General features: G+C 36.0%; 2 protein-coding genes across 6 annotated transcripts in view; one reads left to right on the forward strand and one right to left on the reverse strand.

Annotated features, from left to right (window-relative positions):
- The window catches only part of PIG-K (Phosphatidylinositol glycan anchor biosynthesis class K), a 478,228-nt gene extending 461,962 nt beyond the window's left edge, over positions 1–16,266 (reverse strand). The window contains exon 1 of the mRNA XM_073972343.1: positions 16,261–16,266. The gene's annotated coding sequence lies outside the window, so the exon portion shown is untranslated. The remainder of the gene's footprint in view (positions 1–16,260) is intronic.
- LOC141396711 (uncharacterized) overlaps positions 1–19,164 on the forward strand; it is a 253,927-nt gene that overhangs the window by 100,638 nt on the left and 134,125 nt on the right. For all 5 annotated transcript variants that reach the window (XM_073972348.1, XM_073972344.1, XM_073972345.1 and 2 more), the window contains 2 exons: positions 12,717–13,238; positions 14,473–14,647. In XM_073972348.1, the coding sequence (XP_073828449.1) occupies positions 12,761–13,135 (375 nt within the window). In that variant the 5' untranslated portion in view covers positions 12,717–12,760 and the 3' untranslated portion in view covers positions 13,136–13,238; positions 14,473–14,647. The remainder of the gene's footprint in view (positions 1–12,716; positions 13,239–14,472; positions 14,648–19,164) is intronic.

Raw genomic sequence — 19,164 nt, forward strand, 5'->3', positions numbered from 1 at the left:
GTAATTCAAATTATTCCATTGGTAATTCGACTTATTTTACTTGTAATTCGAACTATTTTATTTGTAATCCGAATTATTCCATTTGTTTCTTTTTGTTCCTTTCCTTTTTATAAATGGAATAATTCGAATTACAAATGGAACAATTTGAATTACAAATAGAATAATCGAATTACGAATGAAATGTTGCGATTTTCGAACCGAATTGACGTAACTATGCATTTCTCTTGAAACTTCATAAAATAAAATTTTTAGCAAAACTCTCATGTAATTGTATCTCCAGATTAAAAATAGAAAATTCTTATAATTATACCCTCCACCATAAGATAAGAAATAAGTCTATATAACGATATCCGTCTGTCTATCTGTTGAAATCAAGATACAGCTTGCGATATTTAACATAGAACTCTTCAAATTGGTACAGAAGTTTCTATTTATTACTCGTAGCATGTTTGGTATTGAAAAGTTATTATATCAGTCCACATTTTGATATAGCCGCCATACCACTGACAGCCCGATTTGCAGTATTTCAAGGTTTCAACAGCATTATCTTACCGCAATGACAATAATTTGGTATTTAGTCTCCTTTGGAGGCATAAAATATTTCTGTAATAAATTATCGAAATAGGTCCACGTTTTGATAAAGCTACTCTAAAACGGTACCTCCCGAGTCTCGATATTTTGAAGGTTTTAGTGTCGTAAGATTTCGCTAGATTTCTAATTGTGTATAGCCACATTATTCATACGAAATGGCTATAATTGGTACTAAGTCTCCCTTGGGGGTATAAAACATTTCTGCGGAGAATTATTGGCATAGGTCCACGTTCTAATACATCTACCATAGGACTGTACCTCCCGAGTTTCAATATTTTGGAGTTTTTAGAGTCATTATTCCACCGAAAAGGCTACAATTTGGTGTTTAGTCTCCATTACAGGTATAAAACATTACCGGTAGAAGTTGTTATGTGGCCTCCATTGAACGACACCTTCCGGTTCTCGGTATTTCCAAGGTTTTAGCGGCATTACTCAACATTATTTGGTATGTAGTCTCCTTTGGAGGTATCAAATATTTTAGCGGAAAATTGTCGGTAAAATTCACGTTTCCATATAGCTCCATAAAACGATACCTACCGATTTTTGGGGATTTTTTTTCAACCGAAATGTCTGAAACCTGATTTCAATATAATTTATGCTGGTGGGTAACGACGTTTTTACTTGTTGTTAGCAAAGTGCTGTTTCATTGAGCACTTTTAAACATGAAACATCGGTGATTCATAAACAATGTCTTCAAAATTCTAGTTGAATTTATTTGGACTCTGCTGTATTTCAAGCCCTAAAGTTAATGTTTACGGCGTGTTTGCTGCCTCCTTATTAAATTAGTGAATCTGATCAGAAAGAATAAAGTTTTCATAAATTGGACGCAATCGCGATATTTTGATACAAAAAACCCATTATTGACAGAGGCCACAATTACTATTGTTTTTACTAATACGTCTAATAATCTAAGAATTTATATACATTTAGATAGATCATAGCATAGTTTACCCGTCGTTTTAGTGACCATTTCACATTTTTAGACGTTCCAGTTATTTAACCATCTTTGAAATTAAGTTTTGCCTGATTTCTCAATAATTTTTTTTTTTTTTGGAATTTCGATCACGCAGCATTTTACATTATCGAGGTTGTACTGTATTCCAAAATGTGGGTTGATCGCGCTTTCCCACTTATTGAAGCCAGTGTTTATAGCGGTTGTGTAGTCATGCTTACTAAAATTAAGGATATTATCTATACATTTTTGAAAAATTGGGCTGACCGCGATATTCCACTTCCGAGATGACCATTCAGGATCGAGGCAGTATTTACCATAGTATTGCAAATAATTTTTAAACAATACGTTCAAAAATATCCTTATTTTCACGTTTGCTTAAAAAAATTTGTGGGGGAGGTACCCTGGTCACTCCACTGACCAGTATGAAAAATAGCTAAAAACCTATTCTCACACCTAAAAACTCCGCATACAAAATTTCATCGAATTCGGTCCAGCCGTTTCGGAGGAGTTTAATTTCGAACATCATGGCAGACTCGAAGAATTTTATATATATATAGACTAGCTGAACCCTGTGCGCTTTGCTGCCCCGACTACGATAAAATACAATGGAATGCCAGAATTATTTTAATGTTTTTGATATTTTAACAAATAAATATAGGAGATATGAAGGCGTTATATACCTATTCAGGGTTGTTATGGAGCTACTATGGTATTTTTGTATGTTTCAGGAGGTAACACTCCTCCGAAAGCTTTTCCGCCTATAAGTATTCTTAATGATTTAGATATATCATAATAAAACATAATTCTTAAGAAGTCTCTCAAAGATATGATACTTAATAGCTGTAGCCTTGATCAATTCCTTCCCGAATATAAATACTTCTGTAAATAATGATGACGTTTACTGACTGCTAAGTCTTCAAAATTTCATTGAAATTGAACATACGTAACAAAAACTTGAAATCGACCGAAAATATATATGGGTAGCTATATTCCTATATGAACCGCTCTCGATATAATTTGTCATATTTATTTTTAGACCAAATCCGGTCTCACATTCACATTTTGTGCATTAAATACAGAAAATCAGCCGAAAATATATATGGGAATTACATTCTAATCTGAACCGATTTCGGTATAATTTGTCCCATTTATTTCTAGAACGAATTGCGTCACGCTTTCCAAATTTCAGTGAAATTGGACATATGTAGTGTGTCCAAATCTGAACCGGTCTTGATATAATTTGGCACATTTATATTTGGAACAAATTCCGTCAGACATCCCAAATTTCAGCGACATTGGACACATATAGCGTGTTTAGAGCATCAAATCCAGTAAATCGGCCTAAAATATAGATAGGAACAATATCCAAATCTGAACCGATTTCGATATGATTTGGCACATTTATGTCTAGACCAAATCCCGTTACGCATTTCAAATTTCACCGAAATTGGACATAAATAGTGAGTTTGGTTCATAAAATACAGGAAATCGGCCGAATATATATATACAGGAGCTATATCCAAATCTGAACCGATTTCGATATAATTTGCCACATTTATTTCTAGACCAAGTTCTGTAACACATTCCAAATTTCAGCGAAATTGGACATATATAGCGTGCTTGGTGCATAAACTACAGGAAATCGGCCGAAAATATATATGGGAGCTATATTCAAATCTGAACCTATGCCTATGCCTAGACCAAATTCCGTTACACATTCCAAATTTCAGCGAAATTGGACGTATATTGCGTGTTTGGTGCATCAAATGCGGAAAATCGGCCGAAAATATATATGGGAGCTATATCCAAATCTGAACCGATTTCGATATAATTCGGCACATTTATGTCTAGACCAAATTCCGTTACACATTTCAAACTTCAGCGAAATTGAACATATACAGCGTGTTTGGTGCATAAAATATGGAAAATCGGCCGAAAATATATATTGGAGCTATATCCAAATCTGAACCGTTTTCGATATAATTCGGCACATTTATGCCTAGACCAAATTCCGTTACACATTCCAAATTTCAGCGAAATTGGACATATATAGCGTGCTTGGTGCATAAAATACAGGAAATCGGCGAAAATATATATGGGAGCTCTATTCAAATCTGAACCGAACTCTATATAATTTAGCACGTTTATTTCTAGAACAAATTCCGTCAGACCCTCCAAATTTCAGCGAAATTGGACATATATAGCGTGTTTGGTGCATAAAATAAAGAAATCGGCCGAAAATATATGTGTATGGGAGCTATATCCAAATCCGAATCAATCTCAGTATAATCTGGCACATTTATTTCTAGAACAAATTCCGTGAGAATTTCAAAATTTCAGCGAAATTGGACATATATAGCGTGTTTGGTGCATAAAATAAGGAAGTCGGCCGAAAATATATGTGTATGGGAGCTATATCCAAATCTGAACCGATTTTGATATAATTTGGCACGTTTATTTCCAGACCAAGTTCCATCCTACATTCCAAATTTCATCGAAATTGGTCATAAATAGCATGTTTGGTACATAAAATAAGGAAATCGGCCGAAAATATATTTATGTGGGAGCTATATCCAAATCTGAACCGATTTGAATATAATTTGGTAAATTTATTGCTACATCAAATTCCGTCACGCATACAAAATTTAGAGATTGTATCTGTAACAGTTCTAAAGATATTTGCATACAAAATCTAAATTTTTTGGAGGTACCTCCGGTTTTGATGCTATATCGCCAGATCAACGCGAAATTTCAAAAAATGATATAGCCTATTTTCATTCCAGGCCATGTAGCAATGTACCCTAAACATTTCAGTAAGATCTGTTCAGCGGTTTTCGAGTCTATAAGGCACAAACAAACAAACAGACAAACAAATTTCAATTTTATTTATATAGATACTAGCTTAACCCGGTGCGCTTCGCTACCCCGACTAAGTGAAAAATAAATGAATGAGTCCTACGTAGATCACATTTACAAATTTTATATACTCTAACACTCCTGTAGTGGGATTCTGTAACTCATTTTTGCTGTTACCGACAAAAATCGTTAAAATTAAATCGCAAAATTATGACTAAAAACATAAAGAAAAGTTGGCATCACTGTTTGTGTCGGTAGAGGCTAGCGACTACTTTTTATTCATCGTTAACTTACTGAAAAATTTCGTTAATTATCGAAATTATAAGCATTTTAATTTTACCGACAATTATCGATAACAGCAAAAGTGAGTTACAGAATCCCACTACTGAGTCCACTCTCTCTTTAAAAGACGATAATTAAATTAGGAACCACACTAAAATTGAGTACCTTAAGTTTGAGGATAGTTGTAATTTATTCAGCCTATTGGGACATCTTAAATTACTCTTAGGATAACTGCTTCTGTTATTGATAATTTTTAATCCAATATTGATATAGATATGTCAATAATGATACAAATTTCATTAAAATGGGACGTATATATCAAATCAAATACATGAAATCGGCCGAAAATATACATGGGAGCTATATCTAAATCTGAACCGATTTCGAAGTATTTTGGCACAATTATTTCTAGGCCAAATTCCGTCGCACATTACGAATGTCATTGAAATCAGACATATACAGCGTAATTGGTGCATCAAATAAATGAAATCGGCCGAAAATATATATGGGCGCTATATCCAAATCTGAACAGATTTCGATATAATTTTGAACATCTATTTCCAGGCCAATATTCGTCATGAATTCCAAATGTCATTGAAATCGTCATATACAGCGTTTTTGGTGCATTAAGTTCATCAAATCGGAGGAAAATATATATGGAAGCTATACCTAAATCTAAACCGATTTCGATATCATTTGGCACATATATTTCTAGGCTAATATCCGTCACACGTTAAAAATTTCATTGAAATCAGACATATACAGCGTGTTTGGATCATCAAATACATGAAATCGGCCGAAAATATATATGAGCGCTATATCCAAATCTGAACCGATTTCGATATAATTTGGAACATCTATTTCTAGGCCAATATCCGTCACATATTCACAATTTCAACGAAATTGGACATAATAGCGTGTTTGGTGCATAAAATTTAGGAAATCGGCAGAAAATATATATGGGAGCTACATATATTCAAATCTGAACCGATCTCGATATAATTTGGCACATTTATTCCAAATTTCAGCGAAATTGGACATATATAGCGAGTTTGGTGCATAAAATACAGGAAATCGGCCGAAAATATATAAAGGAACTATATCCAAATTTGAACCGATTTCGATGTAATTTGGCACATTTATTTCTAGACCAAGTTCTGTAACACATTCCAAATTTCAGCTAATTTGGACATATATAGCGTGTTTGGTGCATCAAATGCGGAAAATCGCCCGAAAATATATATGGGAGCAATATCAAAATCTAGACCACGTTCAGTCACACGTTCCAAATTTTATTGAAATTGGATATAAATACCGCGTTTGGTGCCTAAAATACATGAAATCGGCAGAAAATATATATAGGAGCTATATCAAAATCTGAACCGATTTCGATATAAATTGGCATATATATTTCTAGGCCAATATCCATCACACATTTCAAATTTCACCGCAATTGGATATATATAGCGTGCTTTGTGCATAAAATACAGGAAATCGGCCGAAAATATATATGGGAGCTATATTCAAATATGAACCGATCTCGATATAATTTAGCACATTTATTTCTAGAACAAATTCAGTCAGACCCTCTAAATTTCAGCGAAATTGGACATATATAGCATGTTTGGTGCATCAAATGTGGAAAATCGGCCGAAAATATATATTGGAGCTATATCCAAATCTGAACCGATTTCAAAATAAATTGGCACATATATTTCTAGGCCAATATCCATCACACATTCTAAATTTCAGAGAAATTGGACATATATAGCGTGTTTGGTGCATAAAATAAGGAAATCGGCCGAAAATATATGTGTGTGGGAGCTATATCCAAATCTGAACCGATTTTGATATAATTTGGCACATTTATTTCTAGAACAAATTTCGTCAGAAATTCAAAATTTCAGCGAAATTGGGCATATATAGCGTGTTTGGCGCATAAAATAAGGAAATCGTCCGAAAATATATGTGTATGGGAGCTATATCCAAATCTGAACCGATTTGAATATAATTTGGTAAATTTATTTCTACGTCAAATTCCGTCACACATACAAAATTTGGAGATTGTATCTGTAATAGTTTCAAAGATATTTGCATACAAAAACTAAATTTTTTGGGGGTACCTCCGGTTATTTATTTATTTATTTATTTATTTATTTATTGAGTACCTACACAACAAGATATACATCTTATAATTAAAGTGCAGGATTATTTATGCTATGAAATATCCAACTTAAAATACAAAAAATGAAAAAAAAAATTGAATGTAAAGTACATTTTAAAATCTGTAAAAAGAAAAAGTTATACAAAATGGACAAACTCATATAAAATGCAATTATTTAACTGTGGAATAAACTAAAGATCATTTTTTTAAAAACAAACGCGTTGCTGGTGCTTTGAATCTCATGTGGTAGAGTATTCCAAAGACGTATTGTATAAATATAAAAGTGACATTCCAAACCTGAACTCCGCCTTCTGAGGGGTTTTAATATTTTTCCTCTATTAGACCGGGCAAATGTTAGTTTGTCAAAGAGATTCTTCGGTTTTTGCTTATTAATAATTTTGTGCAAAAATATTAGCGACCTAATTCCGAGATATCTGCTAAAGGTGCAGCCATAAATTGAGTTGGCAAGCGACGAAACGTGTTGTGATTTTTTTAAGCCGTAAACGTAACGTGTAATATTGTTGAATGCAACGTTTATTTTGCGTTGACTTAATGAATCACAGTTGGCAAATAGCTCGCAGCCATAGATAAGTCCTGGAATTAAATAAGTTTTAGCTAAAAGCAATCGGATATTAAATGGAGTGAAAGAGTGTGTAGCCCATAGTGTGCGCAGCTTTGCGTATGTTAGTCCAACAGCAACATTTACATGATTCGTCCAAGTAAGCGAGCTGTTAAAAACAACACCAAGGTTTTTCGCGCTAGTAACAACGGCAATTTTCTCCTGGTTAATGAAGATATCAGGCTCTTGTAAAATAAGTCTATTTTTCTTATGAATTACTAAACACTTGGATTTTTGAGGGTTTAAGAGTAATCCGTTTGCAGTTGCCCAGTTGAATACTTTGGAAAGATCTTCATTAAGTTTAGTAATGCAATTGCTAACATTTTCAACAGAATCACTCAAAAATATTTGGACATCATCCGCGTACATGACAATATTACTGTGGATTAATTGAGAGGGTAAATCGTTAGCGTACAATGAAAATAGCAGCGGTCCTATAATTGAGCCCTGCGGCACCCCCTGCACCCCAAGTTGTTGATGTAAAATGAGTGGGGTTTGTGTTGTTTACAGGGAAAAGTCCCAGTGTTTGCATATTATCTACCAAAGACGAGTCTACGAGTATATTTGAGTTGAAGTCCCCAGTAATAATGACGTCCTCATAGCCCAAACTTGCGATTTCCAACGTGTCTTGAATCTGATTTAAATCTATTGTGTTGTTTGGTCGGTAAATGCACCCAATTAAAATTTTATTCGTTCCGTTGGATAACTCAACAAATATATGTTCTATACTATCACCAGTGGCTGATCTCAAACGAAGTCTGGCTTTCAATGTGTTCTTCGCATAAATAGCGACACCTCCGCCACGTCGTTCTCTGTCAGATCTAAATAGAGTGTAATCATTCAAATTGATTAAGCTATCCAAAATTGAAGAATTTAGCCAGGTTTCTGAGAGGCAAATTATGTCAATGTCAGATTTTCCAAATATATATTTGAATTCATCGAGTTTGTTCATCAAGCTTTGGGAATTAATATGACATATGTTCAAACCCTCTCTTTGTTTGGCTAAGATTTTTACCAGATTTTTGGTTACGTCTTTGGAATCTCTATGATAGTTACCCGTTTGGACCATAGAAAGGTATATATATGAACAAAATTATAGCAACAGCAGCGCGTATGTATGGTATTAAACATTTTATGAAAAATGAAAACCTATTTAACATCATAAGTAAGTAAAAAAAGAAACATTTTAAAAAAAGTGTAATAATGCAAGTGGAAATTGTGTTGTTACGCAGGAATAGTTGATTGATTACATGGTAAACAGCTGTGTTATTCCGCTCCATAACCCTGTCCCGAAGTACGAAACTCATCAAGAATTTTAGCGTGAAAAATGCAAATTGGTTCATTGCTATTAAGACGCTTGATATAGACCAGCCCACGAAAAGTATACGCAGCTTGAATTAGACCTTTCTTCTTCAAATGGATCGCGTCTTGCAGGAATATATAATTAGTGTTAGAGAGGTTTTCGTTTATGTAATATAGGGAACTGGATCTGAATCCTATGGAGTTTAGTGTCAGTTTGTTATTATTCTGCTTCTTATAACCGGCTATGGACTTGAGAAAGAAGTTTTTGTCATACGGTGACATAAACTTCACAATTATTACACCATCAGGGGAATTGGCCTTCTTTGTGTTGTTGCGGTTTTTAAGGCGGTGGATAGATTTGATGCAGGGTGATTCAGTGCCAGTGGAAGTGCAGATGTCGTTGAACAACTCGAGCAAGTTTTCGTTGTTTTGAAAAGGAATGCCGTTGATTCGAATTTCACAGGCCACAGTTGAGTTTTCTTGCCTTAACATGTCCATTCTGAGACTGTCAATATCAGATTTTAAAAGTGCAACTTCATCTGACATATTTTCAAGGCGAATTACACGATCATTGACGTCGTTAAGATCTGATCTAAGCTCGCATATTTTTTTATCAAACTCGTGCAAGATACGATCCTCAGTCTCTTTTAACATAGATTTAAACTTTTCAAGGAGACGTTCGCTAAGCTTTTCGATACGATCATCGAGGATCTGCATTATTCTCAGAGGAGAATCAGCAAGCCGAGGTGTTTTTGAGGTGTTTCCAAGTGTACGTAGATAAAGACTTTCTCTATCTCTCTTAGGAGCCCTGGGGTCACAAGTAATCATGTCGTTATCAATATTTAGATTATCTCGAGTAACGTCAGCATCGTTTTGTCCTTGCATATTGAGTAATAAGTTTTTTTTATATTTTAAGTTAAAAAGTAACAACAAAGGATCGTTTTTAATTTGATTTGAAAAAGACTATCTGCAAACGATTGCACAGTTTTTTCTGACACAGAGTGCAGGATTGAATATATTAAAGTTTTGATGCTATATCTCCAGATCAACGCGAAATTTCAAAAAATGATATAGCCTATTTTCATTCCAGGCCATGTAGCAATGTACCCTAAACATTTCAGTAAGATCTGTTCAGCGGTTTTCGAGTCTATAAGGCACAAACAAACAAACAAACAAACGTACAAACAAATTCCAATTTTATATATATAGATAGATAATCCCACAACAACATATGAAGATCGGATCATCCGTTTTCGAGCTACATTCGAGTCGCATTCAAAAATGCCGTTTCGAGAAAACCGCGTTCACAATGAATCTTCACTTTCTAACGTTCTTATCTCTGCTAATTTTTGTCCGATCGCCTCAAAATTTTTTGCAATATATTTTCCGTATTGTAAAATTTGTAAGTGGTCATAACCCCTTAAGATGCACTTAATATAAATTTTCCATCTTTTGTGGGGGAAGTAACAGAAAAACTCGATCGATATAGTCCAATTACAAACTCGATCTAAATTTGTATGACAAATAACGATGTACAATATTTGGACCAAATCGGTTACTCCATTTATATCTAACAACAATTGCTGTTAGAAAAGAAACAACCAATGGTAAAACTGTTGCCAATGTTAAATACAACAATTTAACCTCAGAGTACCATAACCATTATCATTGTGTTTTACAATGGCTAGACTTCATTTTTGTACAACTTATCCACTTCATTTTGTTAGTTTTTTTTTCTTGCAAAAACTATGTCGGGGAATACCTGCCCAGCAACTCTAACTCCGCCTTCTAACACATTTCAAATCATGTAAAATTACACGATTTTCCACTAACTTTGTAACAAAAAAGTTTGTTGGTCTTTCCGGTAAAAATTTAGTGTGTTGTTCTTGTTGTAATATTCTATACCAACCATAACAAAAAGGTACCGAGTGCACTTTAACTTTAATGTGACCTAGGGGTTAAATGGAAAGCACATAGAGTAACTTCTCTGTCTATTAATGTCAAACTGTCTACTTTTAGAAGCGAAGGAGTAAAAGAAAAAAACTGTACTAAGATAAGGAAAGACACACACACACTCAAACATATAAATAAAGTTTGAAAGAAAATAGAGAACGAAAAAAATTAACGAAAAAACAAGTAAAAAAGTGTCAGTCGGCTTTGCCGACAGATATATACCCTCAGCCAATGTGAAGCGAAATTTTACCTCCGGACAGATCGAATGTATTTCAGGTCTCTTCAGAATGTGGCCCTTTTTGGACATTTGAACTTGCCGACAAAAATGTGGATTAGGAATTAACTGCACTAAGAGACAAATGTTGAACTTTTGTAGGGCAGGTACCCTTAGGGAAGACCGATATGGGCCATTTTAGAAGTTAAACTAAATTTTGATAAAATATTAGGAGATCCAAAGTGATATTTTTTTAAATATTGGGGGGAAGTACCGAAAGTTGTGGACCGGTATTGCCCATGTGACTAAGTTTGGATATAATATAACGAAGACCAAATGTTTTACCAAATCAGTTGAACAGTTCGAGAGTTATCGTGTTCTCCGACCGCCACATATGGTGACATAGGGGTTTTATACACCTTTCGGGCTGTTTTCGCAAGAAATATGGACTTGCCCCTGAAAAAACGTTTACCGTCGTAATGGAGGTAGCGAATGCAAATCGCTTCAACAAAAATCAAAGTGATTCGAGAGCAGGTCTTAAAGTGAACTTATCCGAAATTTTGTGTGAGAGGTACCAGAAGGAGTAGACAAATTTAGTCCATATTCGAACCTGATCTATATCTGCTAGATATATTAGGATGTGCAAAGTATGGATTACATCGGTCACTCCCTTCAAGAGTTATCGTGCGCACAATTTTTCCGAACATTTCTGAAGTTTTGTGAGGGAGGTACCTGAAGGAGTGGACCGATATGGCTTATCTTCGAACTTAAACTATGTTTGGACAAAATATTACTAAGGCCAAACTTTGGACCGAATCGGCAGACCTGTTCGAGAGTTATTTTGCCCTCCAACCACCTCACACGGTTTCATAGGGGTTTTTTGCAACTTTCAGGCTATTTTCTCAGGAAGTATGGACTTGCCCCTGATGAAACTTATACCGTCGTATGGAGGGCAGTGAATACAAGTAGCTAAAGCAAAAATCAAAGCGATTCGAGAGATGGTCCTAAACTGAACTTTTCCAAATTTTTGTGTGGGAGGTACCCGACGGAGTGGACCGATTGAGTCCATATTAAAACCTGATCTAAGTCTGGTACACGCTCCACGATGGGCAAAGTATGGACCAAATCGGTTACTCCCTTCAAGAGTTATCGTGCGCACAAATTTTCCGAACATTTCCGAACTTTTGTGGGGGAGGTACCGGAAGGAGTGGACCGATATAGCTCATCTTCGAACTTAAACTAAGTTTGGGCTAAATATTACGAAAGCCAAAATTTGAACCGAATCGGTTCATCCGTTCGAGAGTTATCGTGCGCTCCAGCCAGCCAGACAGACAGACAGACAGACGGACGGACATTGCTCAATCGACTCCAAATTGTCTGAAACACATTTCGTCCAAACATACTTGGGGTCTAAAACCATTATTTCGATGAGGCACATTTTGCCCGTATGAAAGTGTATATACCCTTCATAGCCTAAAGGCTGAGGGTATAAAAAGTTAGCAAAAAGGGCTAAAACATAGCTGCCAAAGGTGTTACAAAATGGCCTATATAATGAATTCCTATGAATATTTGAAAAGGGTTTCTAGACTGAGAACATAAATATTGAAATAAGAAAAACGAAGTTACAAAATTTGTATCCTTCGAAAAATGCAAATGTATTTCTTGCTTAAATTGTTGAAAATTTTGGTTTTCTTTGTTTGCCTTGATGTCATTTGATGCTTTGAAATGTAAAAATGTTTTGTTATTGCTTTCTGTTTAATTTTTCGATTTTCGTTTGCAGACGATAAAATAGATGAAAAATGCCATTGTCGTGCTCCCGTTAAAATGGGAGTTTGTGTCATTTACCGCGCTGACGTTTTCAATCATGGCATTCATGGTCCGGAAAACTTTGCTGCTCTCTTTAATAATCCCGTTTCCTCGCCCCCCGTAACATTGGCCTGTACCCAGACCACAGCTATTGCTACATCGTCATCAAACACATCCACATCGGCGACAACATCGACACATCATTCTCATCATTCAAATTCAGCGGAAGTAATAGCAGCATCCCACCAGCTTCACCATGATATGTTAACAGCATCAGCACCATCGACAATGCCAGTGGCTCCCTCATCATCGTCCAGTGTCAATGAAACTCGTTCAACATATGCCGGCGGCAAAAGCCGCAAATCTGAACGTGTAGATTCATTTCCAACATAACGTTTATCACCGAAATCCGTTCGTTTTAGCCGCCGTTTTGGTCGCAGTAAAAGTGAAGTGGAAAGTGTCCCTATTTCATAATTATAGTAAATCATTTCAGGAGGTAAGTTGAAGGAAGGATGTCAAAAGTTATGCTTAATATTAAGGTTGTGTATGAGAAGAAAAGAGTTGCGTGACTAAAAAATAAAAATTAAAGAAATAAACAAGTGGGTCCAGGGTCGGGTCGGGGCCGACTATGTGATACCCTACACTCTATGCATAAGCTTTTGACTGGTCAAATTCAAAATTTTAAAATTGAGATAGCTTAGCGCCTTTGCTCTGAATGTCTTCATTAATACAGGTCAATTTTGTTGAAACGCATCGTCAGTACAACTCAAATAAAAACAATGGAAATTTGGGATGTACGCCAACCATCAATAGGCTTCTTTCTCTGTGAGACCCCCATAAACCCCCAACATTTCGTGAGGATCCGATCCTGTAGTGTGATTGCACCAAAAATGGAAAAAGGGATGCATTACCGACTATTGCGATATTTCTGTTGTTTGACCACCTATGACAACCTACCTCTATAAGTAGATCTATCCGTCTTTTAAATTCTTATTCGTGTTCACATGACCCTTTAAAAATTCTGAATTGGAATCAATCCTTTCCTACTAAGGTCCATTATAATTACATCACCTCCACATCTACTTACAAATATCCTCCTTTCTGTTTTAAGCTCTTAACGAATTTCCACGGCTGATTAAATGTTCACCTTCAACCGATAATTGTGGTTATTAAAAGTTATTACGATTTCTCGGCAGAGGTATCAAATGAAATTTTCCTTGCAATTTCTTTTTTCTTGAATCATTCATTACAACCCATAGCTAGTGAAAATATGAAAAACAAAGAGGAGAGAGCTGGCACAGAAATAGGGACCGCATTTGAAATCGAATGCTCTGACAGGATGCAACAATCGCTAATTGAACTTTTTGTTTGTAATTAACTTTACGGATGAATGTTCACGTCCTACTTCACAAGCAGCAACATCTTTGTAAACACTTTTCTCAATTTCTTTTCCTTCCTACCGCATCTGCACCACGAATTACTTCTTCCTCATCTCTAGTATCAACCTTGTGTCTTATTGCATATATTTTCTCTTTCTTGTTATTTTTCTTTCTTTCATGTTTGCCATAAATATAACAACATCCGTTCTGGTCATAATGGATGCATTGGTTGCAATGTTGCAAAAACATTGATGACGTTCTCTGCACTTGGCCCATCTACGGATATGTTTGTTCTGACGAACCAACTTTTCGTCTTCTTCGTACACCTCATTATTCCATTATTGTTCGCAGTATGACAGTGTAGCTGGTGTTACAGCTTGCGGTAATGGCGGTGGGCTATAAGGTGCAGTCGATAAACCCTTTCTACTACAAGACGGTGGTGTCGGATTACATGCCAGTTTGCCAAGATGTCTGTGTAACCATAAATATACGCAACGACAGCAGGAAGATAGTACACAAAGTTCGGGTAAGCCATCTAAAATACGTTGTAATTTCTTCGACTTCCTACTAAAGTGTTATCTATGATTAACCCAGATATGCCCATTGCTTGATCGTGATCATTTTAAAAGTATTTTTATATTATTTTAGAAGCAAATGTGAAATAATAACAGTATGTCTATATGTTTTTTAAATTTTTTTTGAAAAAAGTGGTTTTTGAGGCCACTTTTGGACAAAGGGTTTTATCATATAACTGGGAGTTATGGGACACAAAACATTTGACATATAGTCCAAAGACACCTTTTCGGCATCTAGTTAACATTTTTTCGTAGTAGGCACCACATCGTGTATGTTTTCGTTACAAAACTACCCAATAATTAATCGGTCATAACACAAATCATTGTAAAAACTAAGCGATAGGGGGCAACTTCGATGAACTAGACCTCAAAACTCAAAAATAGTAGCTCAAAATAATGGAATCACATAATATCCCAAGAGCTACAGATGTGTACTGAGTATATCACCAAAATAAACGGTACTTTGATAAACATAACATATCAAATTAGCAAGAATTTTGTGTGTCCTGTATATAGGACAGTGGGCATATCTGGGTTAAATATTTAGAGTCAAAACATTGTTGTTGTTGTCGTTGCCGCTGGCTTTGGGTGGATCCACATCATAAAACAATGGTAGGCAACATATTTTTCTATTGCATACTTTAGGGGTTGTCATTGTCTGAGTCAGTGTCAGGCTATTAGTCGCCCGTTTGCGCTCATTTAACGTTGCTCTCTCCACAGACACAATTCAACCCACTGAAAAAGCATACTCACACAATGACACCCCGTAAAGTATGCAATAGAAAAATATGGTGCCTGACGCTGGTCTGAGTGATATACTCGAATTTTTCCAATTAGTTGAATTGTGTTTGTGAGAATTTTTTACACACACAACTACAAATGGGAGCCCCATTGTCTACCATTGTCATAAAATTGGATAGTAATTTTATGGGGGGTTTTGTGTTCTTTCACTAGAAAGAAAAATGATAAAGTGCACAACGGTTAAAAGCATTGCAGGTAATAAGCGCCTTACAACCACATTTACTAACCAATATTATACACATTTTAGCGTAAAGGATAAATTAAATTCGGCTTGACAATAGGGATTTTATAGTTGTTATGTATGTATATGGAATGTAAAGGGTGCTACTATATTCGTGTGAAATTTCAAATCGACTGATCGGATGTTAGCGAAAGTCAAATCTACGAAACTGCAGTCTACAAAGCCGACAGGAAGGCTGGCAAACCATTTCGACCACTAACTATCCTAACAAATTCGACAGTAATTTGAGCTATATTTATGTATATCAGCACCTTTTTATCGGAGTTAGTAAACAATTATCACATAAGGACTTTGGTCGCTATAGAATAGAATTCTATGAAAAAGTGCTTATATTCGCAAAGCAGACAATCAAAGATTCTCTTTAAATGATTATCGCCTTGGAGGTATTAATCACGGCACTATTGCAGCGGAATTTCCAAGTTTATTGTAAGATATTGATTGGCCTTGATAGAGTCTCCAAGTCTGTCCCAAAGGAATTAATACAAAGAACCAATCTTTTGGTTTCAATTGCCTTTTGGTTTATTTTTGAGAAGAATGAGTCTCCGGTGAGACTATCAATTTTAGTTCCATGCAGAAAAAAACTTTTCACCCACATTAATATGAACGCATTTTTTTCTGACGGCGAGGATGGATACATCTTCTTTGTTGCTTAAGAGACATCAGACAGGCCTGGCACACTTAAGGCAAAATTAATGCCAATGGTAAAGCGGTGAGTCACTTATGGCTAGACAGCGGAATTTTATGCAACCCCTATTTTTGGTCCGATTCATGTCAAATTTTGAGACTGGGCATATTTTTGGCTTCTGATTACATTGCAATCGAAACATATGACATATGCAAAATTTTGCAAAATGCATAAATTTTTGCATATGCAAAATTTATGCATTTTACATATTTTTCTATGCAACAAATATTTCAATAATAGGTACAAAAATGTTTGTGTGTACAATTTTTCTGTTTAAAATTCTCTTCAGACAAGTCAATAAAATAGTAAAATGTACAAATAACCACAGCCACCACCATCAAAATACCGAAAATCGGGAGGTATCGTTCTATGGGGGCTATATGAAAGCCTCAACCTCAACCGACAAATTTTAGGTGGAAAGTTTGTTACCCCCAAGGAAGACTTAATACCAAATTTCAGCCATTTCGGAGGGATATTGAAGCCACAACCTTCAAAATACCGAAAATCGGGAGGTACCATTCTATGGGGGCTATATGAAGACATGGACCTATATCGACAAATTTCAGGTGGAAAGTTTTATACCCACATCGAAGACAAAATGCCAAATTTCAGTCATTTCGTTGGGATATTGAAGCCACAACCTTCAAAATACCGAAAATCGGGAGGTACCATTCTATGGGGCCTATATGAAGACGTGGACCTATACCGACAAATTTCAGGTGGAAAGTTTTATACCCACATCGAAGACAAAATGCCAAATTTCAGTCATTTCGTTGGGATATTGAAGCCACAACCTTCAAAATACCGAAAATCGGGAGGTACCATTCTATGGGGCCTATATGAAGACGTGGACCTATACCGACAAATTTCAGGTGGAAAGTTTTATAACCACAACGAAGACTTAATACCAAATTTCAGCCATTTCGGAGGGATATTGAGGGCACAACTTTCAAAATACCAGAAATCCGGAGGTACCGTTCTATGGGGGCTATAAGAAGACGTGGACCTATACCGACAAATTTAAGGTGGAAAGTTTTATACCCACAGCGAAGACAAAATGCCAAATTTCAGTCATTTCGGTGGGATATTTAGACCACAAATCCTTGAATATATTTTTGCATATGGTTTTGCATATGCTCATTTTATGCAGATATGTACAAATATGTCAAAATATGCACGATATGAAGAATATGCAAAAATTTCTGGGCCTAATTCGTTTTATTTTGTAATAAAATTTTTCTACGACCATCCTAACCATATATGCATTTGCATAGGATTCCGCTGTCTACTTATGGCCGAAAAGATACTGTGACGATCCGTCCCCCCTTTGCAGTACGGGTAGACTTAATTGGGGTCAGGATCGTAACAAACATTTATTTCCGTTTGGAAATGTCGGACAGTTTTTTTTTTTTGGCACAGGAGTGTCTACATAGACGCCGACGATAAAGCGTTTGCTGCGTATTGGGAACATCTGAGGGCCGATATGGTTTGGCAGATCGATGAATCGTTTTTCTTACAGCAGATAATGCCAAAGTTTTTGAAATGATTTGGTTATGTGGTTTTCTGTATGGAGCCGTTTATTTGTGTTATTTCGAATTTTTTAACCTTCAACCTTCAAAGTTTGCAGAAATTCGAACTAACATAAACAAACGACGCGATACGGGTTTTCTAATTTACCCTCTATTTTCCAACCGCCACTCTCAGATGGGCCTACTTTTTACTAATTTAATTTGTTCTACAGTGCTACTTTACTGTCCGTAAGGACTCTAACATTAGCTAGATAGCACTATGCTTGTTTTGTAACCGTTCAAACTTCGTGTTATGATCTGACAGTCGGAGAGAGTCCATCAATCCACATATCTCTGTTTGGCATTTGTTTTTCCCATAAGGTGGCTACGCCCGTTTCGGTGAGAGGTCTGGCGCCAAAGACTTGTAGCATGCGTTCCGTCTCGAGTCTGCTGTCCTATCCTTTGAGGCAATTGCCGCTTTGGTTATGTGAGGGATCTCTTCCTTCAGATCACTGCTAATGATTGCAATTGATTTAGCTCTTTGTACAATGTGGTCGCAATATTTGTAAAGTCTGACATGGGTCTTGTATATTTTCTAACGTATATTTACAATGAATATAGCAAAAACTGGTTGGATTGAGCATACGACATATCCTTAATAAACTCATGATTACACCGCGCCTGGCTGTCAATGGCACAAAGACGTAAGTTTAGTCTTTGTGCCCTTGACAGCTGCTTCTTACTTGTTCTGATCTTTCGTCCACTATCATTTGAAGATGATCTTTGTTGTCAAGTTATTGCTGTGTGATTCGGGGTCAGAGTCCTTCGCTACTCCTGGTGATTGGATCAAGATAGAACTCTCCCTGAGCTTCTCTGTCTCCTCCTCCATTTTCTTTGATATGTCTATTACTCCTAGGATGTTTGCTGTCCCCATAGAACGGTACCTTCCGATTTTCAGTATTTTAAATGTTTTTTCTTCCCTCCAGTCTTCTTTTAAACTACAAAACTTTTCCACAGAAATTTGTAAATATAGGACCACGTTTTGATATAGACCCTTAGAATGGTGCAACAGTACAATCACATCATCACAGGTACTCCTCTCTATAGAACAGTACCTAATGATTTCGGCACTTTGAAAAAGCCTAAATAGCTAAAATTTGGTTTATAGTCCTCACGGGGCTATAAAATATTCCTGCAGAGAATTGCCGGTACAGGTCCACGTTTTGATATAGC

This window comes from Musca autumnalis, unplaced genomic scaffold, assembly GCF_047663935.1.
Source record: "Musca autumnalis isolate F117 unplaced genomic scaffold, ASM4766393v1 scaffold_3, whole genome shotgun sequence".
Classification (NCBI taxonomy): domain Eukaryota; kingdom Metazoa; phylum Arthropoda; class Insecta; order Diptera; family Muscidae; genus Musca; species Musca autumnalis.